The sequence below is a fragment of the Pipistrellus kuhlii genome, unplaced genomic scaffold (genome assembly GCF_014108245.1).
Source record: "Pipistrellus kuhlii isolate mPipKuh1 unplaced genomic scaffold, mPipKuh1.p scaffold_m20_p_45, whole genome shotgun sequence".
Classification (NCBI taxonomy): domain Eukaryota; kingdom Metazoa; phylum Chordata; class Mammalia; order Chiroptera; family Vespertilionidae; genus Pipistrellus; species Pipistrellus kuhlii.
The window spans coordinates 85326-97806 of NW_023425546.1; the positions used below are offsets into that span (position 1 = coordinate 85326).

The window sequence follows — 12481 nt, forward strand, 5'->3', positions numbered from 1 at the left end:
CTCAATGCAGGAGCTGCTCCCTGCTGGTCAGTGCTCAGCTGACCAACAGGCACCAGATGCAGGGCTCACAGATAGCAAGCACCACTGAGGCAGTACGAGCCTCTCCCTATTGGGACTGACTGGGTGTGAGCCCACAGCAGGCGCAGCAGAGATGGTATAAGTGGGAGTAACAGGCAGGAGCAGCAGGAAGACCCCAAAATCCCCAAGGGGTCCTGGATTACAAGAGGGTACAGGCTGGTGCATAAGTCCATGCACTGAGCCTCTAGTATACATATAAGATCTTTGGTTAATCTCTTCCCTCCCTTCCCACCTGCTTCCCTCCGAGATTCATGCTCTATGTTTCCATGCCTATGGTTTCCACTCCTACATTGAGTGTCTGTCTGCCCCTGGTGGTCAGTGCATGTCATAGCTACCAGCCAGTCATTTAGGCTCTTATATATATAGATTTTAGTTAGTTAACCCTCACCCAAGGGTATCCATTGATTTTTAGAGAGAGTAGAAAGGAGGGAGGAAGAGGGAGAGACAGAGTGAGACAGAGAGAAACATCAATGTGAGAGAAACACATAGATTGGTTGCCTTCCATGTACATCCTGATCCATGGGGATTGAACCTCCAACCCAGGTGCATGCCCTTGTCCAGGAATTGAAACTCTGACCATTGAGAAACACCAGCCATGGCAATATTGCTGTATTTTTAAAAATATATATTTGTGTTGATTTCAGAAAGGAAGGGAGAATGGGAGAGAGAGAAACATTAACGAGAGAGAATCATTGATCATCTTCCTCCTGCACACACTCTATTGATCGAGCCAGCAACCTGGGTATGTATCTTGACCGGGAATCGAACCTTGACCTCCTGGTTCCTGTGTTGATGCTCAACAACTGAGCTATGCCAGCCGGGCTATTGGTGTATTTTAAAGTGCATTATCAGTTTGTTCCTCTGAAAGGATAGAGCTTTATCTGGTTTTGGTGTTTTGTCTCCCACTCCTGGCCATTGGAGTCTCTGGGGACAGGAAGAGTTAGGCTGGAGCTGGATGAGACCTGCAGGGCATTGACTCCATCTTATTGTGCCCTGGTGGAAGGAACAAACTCAGGGAGGGTGAGAGGGTGGCCACACCTTGTTCTGGAATGACCACACACACTGCTTCCTTGTCTTTGTATGTGGGCTTCCCTTGGAGGTCTAACTGCATGTTGCTACTTAGACCAATTTTACTTTCATAAAATATTTTAGTTAGAGCAGTAACTCTGTCCTATAATGTCAGGTCTGACCAGTTAAAATATGCTCTATTAATTTTTAAATGGTACCTATTTCTGTCCAAAAGAAGAAAAAAGCTGTGCTTCTGTGAAGTCTAATTTTCAAATGCCGCATTTTTCTGTGTATAAGACATTACTTTTTCTAAAATCGGTAGACTAAAAATTGAGGGGCTTCTTATACACGGAAATCAGTGCAGGTGCATAGCTAGCTGCCCATACCTTGTCAAACAGGCTTCCTCCAATCACAAGCCTTATTGTACCAACATCAGCTGATGCTGTATTGGTGGTGGAGGTGGAGAGTGCGCAGATGCAACAAGGACTGGAGCATTCTGAGCCTATAAAGATGTCAAAAAATAAAAAGATAAATACTGGTAAGCAATTGTCTTACTCTGCAAAATGAATGTATCCAGCTATGCAAAAGAGCATGGAAACAGAGCTTCAGAGATACTATTTGGACCTCCTCCCACTGAGTTTATGATCAGACAGTGGAGAAAACAGGAAGAAGAACTCCTGAAGATGCCAAAAAAGAAGAAGGACTTAAGAGGAAAAACAGCAAAATGTTTAAAATATTGATTTCTTAATTTTGGGTTGGAAAAGTGTGTGTGTGTGTGGGGGGGGGGCATCTTCTACACGGGAAAATATGGTAATTCACATATGCCTATTTAAAAATGAGGTAGGTTGTGCCATTGTTAGCTCTAAAGCTTCAAGGCTTATGGACACAGTGTGTCTGGACTCAAGCTGGGGAAATAGATGCACACAGATAGTGTATGGGTATGTGTAGTAATATTGTATTAGGTGGCCCTGCCTGAGAAGAAGCCATCATATGCTGAGGAATAATGTCGGAACATCAATAATACTGCACATCTTTATGTTTGGTAACAGCTGTTGTGAAGTTGCAAAAATCATCCTAGTGCCAGGGCATCTTCTTAGGAGTAGAACCATCTGCAGCGGGTCATAGGCGCTGGCTCTCTGTGATGTCAGGGTGGGTGTGGTGTAGGGGTAAAGCTCGGTGGTGTCACTCAGCGGACACACGTTGTTCTCTTCTGCTCTTCTACAGAGAGACACACCCACTGGACAAGCATGAGGAGTGCAGCCAAGCCCTGGAACGCAGTCGCCAAAGTGGGGAGCCATGGGAGTGACCGCGCACGGCCCCTTGCCACAGCCGCCTCTGGCATGAAGAGTTCTAAGTCTTCAACCTCGCTGGCGTGCGAGTCCCAGCTCAGCAAGGTATAGCTCAGGATGCACAGAGTCAGGGCCGGGCGTCCAGTGTCTGCTCGGGGGGATGGGAGGGGCCGGGAGTAAAGTTAGTGGCCTCCAGGGCTGGAGCAAGGCCTCCAGGGAGGGCCCGGGGGAAGCTAACGGAGCAGAGCAAAGGCCTTGTAACAGGGCCGCTTGGGATGGAGACAAAGATCTGCCAGATGCTTCCCTGAAGGCAGGCCCCTGCCCTAGATTAACAGACTGTCCAGGCAGAGCTCCGCCGCAGCACCCACCAGGTGGGGTCAGGATCACTAAGGATCTGGTGATCCGGGGCAGTCTCCATCCTGTCTTACTTGACAAGTAGCAGAGACAACACTTGATTCGGCCCCACGTCTGGGAATGTCTTCTCTCAGTTGCCTCCTTCCTCGGGCGCAGGGGTCTCCCTGCTGACTCCCCCTGCCCTGGTTTCAAATATTGGGTGGCCCAGGGCACAGTCCTTGGGCCTTAGCTCTTTTCTAGTTACTGTGTCACACCCAACACCTCCGTTACTACCCTGCGATGAAGTCAGGTAGTATAACCTACTTGCACATACATTTTTGAAAATTTAGTGTAATATTCTAGCTATAAGAGGAAGCTAGTTTATAATGAAATGATCCGCAGTGCCGAAACCAGTTTGGTTCAGTGGATAGAGCGTCAGTCTGCGGACTGAAAGGTCCCAGTTTCGATTCTGGTCAAGGGCATGTACCTTGGTTGCGGGCACATTCCCAGTAGGGGGTGTGCAAGAGGCAGCTGGTCGATGTTTCTCTCTCACTGATGTTTCTAACTCTCTATCCCTCTCTCTTCCTCTCTGTAAAAAAATCAATAAAATATATTTTTTTTTTAAAAGAGAGAAAGAAATGACCTGCAGTGCCATCCGCATGTGCTGCAGCCTGACTGTGCGGAAGGACTGGGACGCTCCCTGGCCACTGACCTGCGATGCGGCCTGGGGCAGGTGTGGTGTCTGTGCGTCCCATGTGTTCTTGACGTCCATATTTGGGTTTCCAACCAGGTCCCCTCCCACTGCCTTTGTGACTTTGCCTGTTGGATGCCTGAAAGGTTCTCCCAATGTAACAAGTCCCAAACTGCATCTTGAGGCCTCCCCCTCCAGGGCTCACCCCTCCCCTAGCCTGCTTCTGAATCTCCCCAGTGGAGTTCATGGCAGCCCCATTCTTTCGGCTGCCCAGGCCAGAGCCCATGGCATCATTTTTGAACACTCCTCATATCCCATAGTAATCAGGCGTCTTCAAACTACGGCCCGCGGGCCACATGCGGCCCGCAGAGGAGTCTGATCCGGCCCGCCAGGTTTTTTGGGCAGTGAGCGCAGCCGAGGTGTTACAGTAGGAATTAGTAGTTCATATAGTCCGGCCCTCCAGCTCTCTGAGGGACCGTGATCTGGCCCCCACTTTAAAAAGTTTGAGGACGCCTGCCAAGATGCCAAAAATTCTCCCTTAAAAATAGATGCCAACTCCGTCACCTCCCCTTACCTCTGTTGGACATGCCACTGCCTTCCCTGCACGGGCTTCCCCATGACCTCCCCATGACCTCTCTGCTTGTCTTTGCGCCATTATTCATCCTCAGCAGAGCCAGTGGTCCTTTTAACTTGTGAATCAGTGAATCACGCCACTTCTCCGTGTGGAACCCTCGAGGGCTCTCTGCATTCATTCAGAGTGCTCAGCACTGGAGACCTGCCCCGTTCCCGCTGGAAGCCATCGCCCTCCCCCTGCTCTGGCTCCCTGCCGTGGCCTCAGGCTCTCTGGGCTCAGTGGCGGTCCCTCTGATGAGCCGGGCTCACTCCTGCTGCAGTGGGTTCGCTGCTTTCTGCCCATTTCCTCCCTCTGAGCAGCCTCCCCCTCCTCCTCCTTTAAGTCTGTGCTCAAAGGTCCCCCTATCAGACATCATCCCTTCACACTGTACAGTGCCCTCCTCACTGCCGCGGCTCCTACTGCCTCAACCCCTGCTCCACATGTCCCACACTCACTGCTCCAGTGTCCCACACCCCCTGTTCTGCGTATCCCACACCCCCCAGCTCCAGTGTCCCACACCCCCTACTCTGCATGTCCCACACAGCCCTACTCTGCGTGGCTGTCTTTATGGCTGCATGCAACTCTGTCTCTCAGGCTTAGAAAAGCATCTGCTACCTGTAGGCCTGGGTCTGAGGAGGAGAGCGACAGGGCCAAGGGAAGGAGCGGAGAAGAGGGCGCTGCCCTGCCCACGCAGGGAAAGGTCATGGTGACAGGAAAGCTCGGAGACTGCGTCCCGGTCCCTGGGGTTGACTGTGAGACCTGCCAGGAAGTGAAGGGTGCACCCATCTCCCTCTAGCTACTCTTAGTAAGCAGGTACGCAGGGGTGGATAGGTATGTCTTTGGTCAAAACCAGGAAACAGAAACAAGTCCACCAAAATGGAGGGAAATCTCCTACTTCCAGTGCTGCCCCCTAAGGGAGTGAGAGAAGTAGGGGGAGCATGGCCCAGGGATGGGGAGGCCTCGCTCGCTGGCTTGCTCCTGCCAGTCAAGCCCAGTGCCTGGAGAGGAAGCGTGGGGGAGTGCTGAGGCGAGCAGGCCACCTCAGTCTGGCCTCTCAAATGACAGAACATTGACGTGAGCCAGCTCAGGCTGGAAAGAAATAGACTGAACAGACCCTAAGGCTCCCATGTCACTGTGGACAGGACAGAGGGACAGACTGGAGCTCAGAGAGGCTGGGACCCGGCACTGGAACATCCAAGACTCTGTTACTCCCTTCCACTTGCCTCTGCGTCTGTGTCACCTCTGGCGTCTGGTCTTCAGAGCGTGGTGCGAGCAGAGATGCCACAAGGCCAAGCCTCTCACATTCCTTGGAAGGCCTGGCTGCTTATTTACTTACTTCTGGTTTCCTTTAAAGAAAACTAAGGAAAAAAATAGGGAAATTCTGCTTGGCTAGGCATGTGCTGAGCCTGCCCAGACCCCTGTGAGCAGAGTCATATCGTTTAAGCATGTTCCTTACACATCTTGGGCACCCCGTCAGTCTTGTGCAGTCTTTCTTGGGGCATGTTCTAACCCCGCATTCCCCGGGCAGTACCCACAAGCCACATGCTGCAGCTGAGCCATTGGGACGTGGCCAGTCAAAACCCAGATGTGCTCCAATGTAAGTCACACCGGACTCAGAAGAGTTAGGACAAAAACTCCGAGTCTCCATGACTGCAGGGAAGCACTCCTTGTATTAGGCCCAGACTTGCAGGAAATGTCTCTCTTAAAGCTTATGTTTGTATATTTTTAATTTTTAATTTGTCTCTCATAAAGCTTGTGTTTGCTCAACCAGCTCACTCAGACCACACTCCATTCACTCAGCCATGGTCTCTCCAAGAAAGTGCGAGCTGGTTGGGAATGGCTCCAGTGGACGTAGCTCTGCAGTCAGAGTAGTCAGCAGAGGGACAGGTTTGGAGAACTGAGGGCCCATATCATCATACCAGCAATAAGCAGCCCACACGTGTGGTCTTCGGCTACATCTGTGCGCTGGTGTCTGGGTCTTGCCATCTATCCTGTGGTTTCAGTGAAGTTGCAGAGACAAGAGGAAACACAGGAAGACGTCTGCCAAATACAAATCTGGAATCCCAGCCCTCCTGCTGCATAAAACCACCCGCAGTCTCCACAGCAGTGGGCCCCGCAGATGAGATGCAGTACGGTGGTTGACATGGAGGCTGCTCCTGCTGGCCACAGGCTCCCACCGTGTCTCCTCGGGGCAGACAGCACTGCCTGGGTTTTCATCTCAAACCGGCTGTGGCTGAAGGTCATTTACAGCTTCCACCGCAGGCTCAATGTGGTGACCACTACCCTGGGGACTGGTGACATCATTGTCACACGGGCTGTGAAACCTGGAGAAAGGCAGGCCAGAGGTGCTGCATGGGTTTCCGCATAAACTTCAGTTTCTTCCCACAATGTTTGGTCTCCCTTTCCACGACAGAGAAGAGGGCAGAAAGGATTGAGGGTTCTGCTTTTCTTTCTGTCATTTTGGCCTCAAAATAACACGTCCTTTCTTCCCTTGGAACTCCTTGTCTATGGGAGACCCTGGGCGGAGTACTCGGTGCTGAGCACGGAGACCCCAGGCCTTGTACGTCTCTCCCTCTGCTTCCTCCAGAAGTGTATTTTTAAGTTAATTTTGTCCTTGAATGGTTTTGTGCATGCCCTGACTTTTGTGCATCTCACAGTTCTTTTTTCCATTCTTTAAAAAATATTTTCCCAGGAAAACGGGGTATTTTGGAATTCATTATTTGAAGTGTGGGCAATGGTATTATTCACCCCTAATCTTATAATATTCTTGGAAATGGTAGGAAAGATTTGCGCCAGCCTGTAAAAGACACTCACGGTGTGTCGAGCTTTGCATTGTCCCCTTCGCACTGCCTGCTCTGCCAAGGGCCACTGCTGCGCCGTAGCCGCTGGGCCGGGATCGCTCCCAGGCCTCCTGGTGGACAGCACTCCTCCTGATCCTTTTCCCTCTGCCTCTCTCTCAGCTCAAGAGGGCCAGCAGTGAGGACATGCTCAACAAGCCGGGGAGTACTGCCGCTTCCGGGGTAGTTCGCCTGAAAAAGACTTCAACAGCCGGAACCCTCTCCGAGCTCACTGAGAGCCGCCTGAGGAGCCACCCAGGTAGGAGGGACGCAGGTCAGGAATGCATGCCTGAGGGGCCCAGGTCAGGGGGGCCCAGCAGGCCGCCACTCTTGGCCTAGGACAGCACGTCAGAGACGGATGCATACCTCCCCTCGTCAGGTATGTGTGGAGCACTTACTCTGGGCCAGGAACTGGTTTAGGAACGTCCAGCCCATGGAGTCACATCTAGGGGGAGACAGACAAGAACAGAGAGGTCACGGGGATGCCGTGGGTCCCGCTGTCCTCCAGTTGTGCATCTGTCATGGTGCCTGTGGGAAGTCCAGCAAGGTGGCATATGTCCTGGGCTTGTCTTGGGGCGCCAGGCACTGAGGAGTGAATGAGCCAGCTCTGTAGGTCCCTCACAGCTGTGGTATTCAATAGCCCATGGAGATTGGATGTTCTGCACTCTGAGTTGCTTAGAGGGTGGTGGCCATGGAAATGTAAACTTTCTCAGCATCATTGTCTTTTTGAGAAACAGAAAAGGTATATATATATATATATATATATATATATATATATATACATATATATGCACACACACACACACATATATATATACACACACACACACACACACACACACACACACACTGGAGTGGGGGGCGTCCCTCAGCCAGGCCTGTGCCCTCTCTCAGTCCAGGACCCCTCGCTCCTTACTGCCCACCTGCTCACTGCTCCTTACCGCTCAGCTCACAGCTCCTTATGCTGCGTGGAGGTGGGAGAGGCTCCCACCATAGCCTCTGTGCTCACCAGCAGTGAGCCCAGCTTCCGGCTGAGCAGTGCTTCCCCTGTGGGAGCGCACTGACCATGAGCGGGCAGCTCCTGTGTTGAGCATCTGCCCCCTGGTGGTCAGTGTGCATCATAGTGACCTGTCATTCTGGTTCTCCCACCGTAATGGTTGCTTAGGCTCTTGTGATATAAGATATATATTGATTTCAGACAGGAAGGGAAAGGGCTAGAGAGATAGAAACATCATTGATGAGAGGGAATTATCGATTGGCTACTTCCTGCATGTCCCGACATGGGGACCGAGCCCACAATCCAGGCATGTGCCCTGACTGGAAATTGAACTGTGACCTCCTGGTTCACAGGTCAACGCTCAACCACTGAGCATGCTGGCTGGGCCAGAAAAGGTTTTTTAACCATTATATTTGAATCCAGAACATAGGAAACTTAAAACATGAAAGAATAGAGGAGTGACATCAGAGGTGACGAGAAAGGCTACTGTGGTCTCTTACTTTGAAGTTACAAGTTGAACAGCTATAGTCAATAAAGGATTCCCTGCTCACATACAAACACATCTGAGAAATCCTCACACTGAAGGTAGGCAAATCCGAGGGAGCAGGTGGGGTGGGAAAGGAGAAGAACAGAAACAGGTGCCACAGATGCAGCCCATCGCTCACTGCCGGCCTCGGGAGAGGGGAGGTATTGGGGTGCCACCAGCACCCCGGAGGAATAAAGAGATGCCGTGAGGTGAGCAGGCGTAAGGTAGTGTTGATATAGGCTGCACTCGAACCCAGTGACCTGGGCAGAGGTGTTTCGGAGTGCCACCATGGTTGTATGGTGTCTGCCATGGCAGGCAGAAAAACAGCCATGGAGCCAGGCTGGCGCCCCTTACCCTTCCAGACTAGTGGCCAGCCCCATGAGGAGCTGCAGCCGTGAGTGTTGAGCTACAGAGCATGTTATCTGCTGCCCTGAGAACTGGAGGGAGAGAAACAGTTCCCCCTGAGCAGCAGGTGCACCCGGCAACTAATCGCAGTAACGAGCGAAGACAAAGGCGAGGCAGCTGATGTCTGGCAGTCACCATTCCTACAGACATACCAATAGGCCTCTCCCAGCTCACCCACCCCAACCCATCTCTGCAGAGCACAGCACTGGGATTTCACAGGCCTGGAACCCGATCCCTGGCCATGCTGCCCCATGGGTGCGGAGCCCTGAAACTGAGGTGACCTGGCCACAGCGGAGAAGCTCCCCTCCCCAGGAATGGAAGACATTTTCCACCATCCAGCAGAGATCTGACAAACCATAGCAATGCCAGAGAAATTTAAACATTGTGCTTCAGTGTCACCTACTGGAGAACAAAAGAAAGACTTCTTATCAAGCTACTAAATAGAGAAGCTACTCTTAAAAAAAATAAAAGAAAAAAATAAAAGTTCTGGTCAAGATGGTGGCATTGGTAAATGTGGTACTTGAGTCCTCCTACAACCACATCAAAATTATAACTACAGAGCAACCTTCATTCAGAACTGCCTGCAACCTGGCTGAATGGACATCCTGCAACTAGGGACTTAAAGAAGAAGCCACATTGAGACTAGTAGGAGGGATGGAGATGCAGAACAGGCTGGTCCCACACCCACATATGATCTATAAAAATTGGGAAGGATATCTCGGCTGCAGAGGTTCCTCCTGAGGAACCATGGGTCCTAGCCCCACAGCAGGCCAAGGTTCCAGTGCCAGGAAGAGAAGTCCCATAACTTCTTGCTGTAAAAACCAGCAGGGATTGTGGCTGAATTCCAGGCAGTTCCTCTTATAGGACCTGCACATGGACTTACTTGGGCTCACACTCTCTGAGCTCCAGTGCTGGGACAGCAGCTAGAAAGCTACCAGGGACATACAGGGAGGAACTGAATTGTCTTACATTAGGGCAAGAGCTCAGGGTGGCAGCTTTCTGTCAGACAAAAGTGATGGCGGAGGTCATTCTTCCTTTTCAGAGCCACCCCTCATCCTGGCAATTCCATGAGACTCAACCCCATTTTGCTTGCATGCCCATCCAAACTGTTTCAAGTGGCTTTTCCATACAAATGGTCTGTCTTGGCTCAATCTCTCAAATAAGCAGCAGAATCTGGCCTCAGTATGCCCTATACTCTGGCTACGTGGCCCCAGACCTGTTATTAGCAGCAGCCAGTCTTGGTTCACAACTTGGCCTCACCTGGGCACCTCCAAGCCCAACACAAGCAGCAACCATCTGCAGATGACTTTGCAGCTCATGCCGGGTGGCCCTGGACAGAACACAGGTGGCAGCTGAACTTGGCCTGTACCACCTGGGAGGCCTCAGAGCCAGCATACCTGGTAGATAGCTTCAGACCATGTCAAAGCACCACCCAACCACTTCCACAAGTGACACACTCAAGGGATAGACTTAGCAGGCACCAGCACCCCATTGAAGTAAGTCCTGATCTTTGGGGTTGTCCCCTGTACATTTAATCCTCCATAGTGGTCAGTGGTTACAGCCAGTCCTTACAGGTAATCTGACTGGGGGTAAATCTCTCCCTTTGATGGTCTAATAGCAACCAAGGCTCCACCTCTCTGCAATTGTACAGCAGTGTTAGGGGGTCACTGGGCCACATTTTGTCTTTGTTTTACATGCACAAAGAGCAAAGAAAGGAAGGAGATGATTTTTTTGTGTTAGAAAGGACACCCCGCTTTGCATGCTCACTGGACTTACCGTATTTTTTGGACCATAAGACACACCGGACCATAAGACGCACCAGTTTTTAGAGAAGGGAAATGAAGAAAAAAAGATTCTGAAACAAATAGTGTCCTAAAATATTTTATGTGCATTAAAATCCAACATCACAGTCATAAACACATGTAATCAACCCTGTAAAGTAAACAGCAGCATTTAGAACCATTTTAGAGCCGGGCAAGCACACAGAGACCACACAGAGCCGGGCAAGTAAAAAAACTTTTTTTTTAAAGTATATGTGTAGGCTATATTTGGACCATAAGACGCAGGGACTTTTTCCCCCCACTTCTGGGGGGAAAAAAGTGTGTCTTATGGTCCGAAAAATACGGTACATTCATTCTCTAGAGATTCGTCTGTTAAGGAAAATAAAAGAAAATGAGAAGAATGCTAGCACTATGTAGTTGGTTTCCTGTTAAAAGGAAGATATAATTATAAATTATATATAGACTCCTTGAGGACAGACTTTTCTTTATGGCTTAAGAGTTTCCCTCAAGTCTTATTGTTGAACTTTTGGCTTTGTGACAAGTTTTCTATAAAGGATGCTATTATCTGTGCTTTCAACTGTATTAATTTTTAAAGGGATCTTGTCATCTTATCTAATAATAGACAAACATGCTAACTGACCATACCTTTATGACACTCACAGCCAATCAGGAGCAAGTATGCAAATTAACCTAACAAAGATGGTGGTTAATTTGCATACACACCGACCAAGTGGCTGGAGGCAGGTTGGGACGCTTGCATCGTTGCCATGGCGACGATGCAGGCATTCCACCCTGTCCCCAGCTGCTGTGGGCCTTTGAGCAGCGTAGGAAGGTGGAAAGGTGGCTCAGGCCAGAGTGAAAGCAGTGCCAGAAGCCAGGGAAAGAAAGGCCCATTCTGGCGTGAATTTTTGTGCATTGGGCTTCTAGTCCTATTAATAAAAGCCTATATGATCTTCATACCCTCATGCCATGACGCCCTCACACCACAATGAGCAATCACCAGGAGGCTGTATGCAGGTGGGCAGGGGTTGACACTGCATGTGCAGAATGGAGGGCGGGCCCGCGGCTCCAGCCTACCTCTTTGGGGCAATCCATTGAGAAGCCCCGGATGGGTGGGCAGGGTGTCTCTTTGGGGCCATGGATCATAGGGCTCCCACACTGTGAGAGGGCACAAGCCAGGCTGGAGAAACCCATTCTCCCCCTGAGTGCATGAATTTCATTCACCGGGCCTCTAGTGAAATTATAAAACAGTATTGTGGTTTTAATCTCACCATAGTTAAACCTACCATAAGCTTGTATTGCACCCTTTCTTGGGAATTGATCTGTCCTTAAGGAGAACCGTCAAACCTAGTACCAGAGAAATAATGGCAATGGACCTGTAGAGCATTATGCTAAGTGAAATAAGCCAGTGGGAGAAAGATAAATATCACATGATCTCACTCATTTGTGGAATATAATGAACAACTTAAACTGATGAACAAAAATAGATCCAGGGACAGAGAAACACTGAACAGACTGTCAAACTTCAGAGGGAATGTGGGGGAGAGGGGTGTCAGAGATCAACCAAAGGACTTATGCATATTAGCATAACCAGGTGATGAGGGTTGAACAGCAATCTCTTTTGGAGAAGCACTTAGCCAGTAATTACCACTCTTTTGGTAATAATATAGTTGCTCACACTTGCATGTAGTGCTAATTCACTATCTAACCCAGGGTTTATGGAAACTGCTTGATTGGGGGCGTGTAAACTTTCTGGAAGCCTTTTCTAGGCTCTGTCTAGGTTCCAGCATCCAGCTTTGCACTGTGCCCTGAGCTCTGCCAGTTGGTATCAGCCATGGGGCAGGGCCACAGCCACTGTCTCCACGGACCAGCTGCTGCCTGCTTCCTGTCACCCCTCTGCTGGCCTGTTACCTCCCTGTATTC

The 12481-nt window shown here is 50.2% G+C and overlaps 1 protein-coding gene across 3 annotated transcripts in view; it reads left to right on the forward strand.

The window, feature by feature from the left end:
- The window catches only part of SPECC1 (sperm antigen with calponin homology and coiled-coil domains 1), a 165360-nt gene that overhangs the window by 11177 nt on the left and 141702 nt on the right, over positions 1 to 12481 (forward strand). For all 3 annotated transcript variants that reach the window (XM_036412564.2, XM_045572347.1, XM_036412567.2), the window contains exons 2-3: positions 2308 to 2480; positions 6973 to 7108. In XM_036412564.2, the coding sequence (XP_036268457.1) occupies positions 2334 to 2480; positions 6973 to 7108 (283 nt within the window). In that variant the 5' untranslated portion in view covers positions 2308 to 2333. The remainder of the gene's footprint in view (positions 1 to 2307; positions 2481 to 6972; positions 7109 to 12481) is intronic.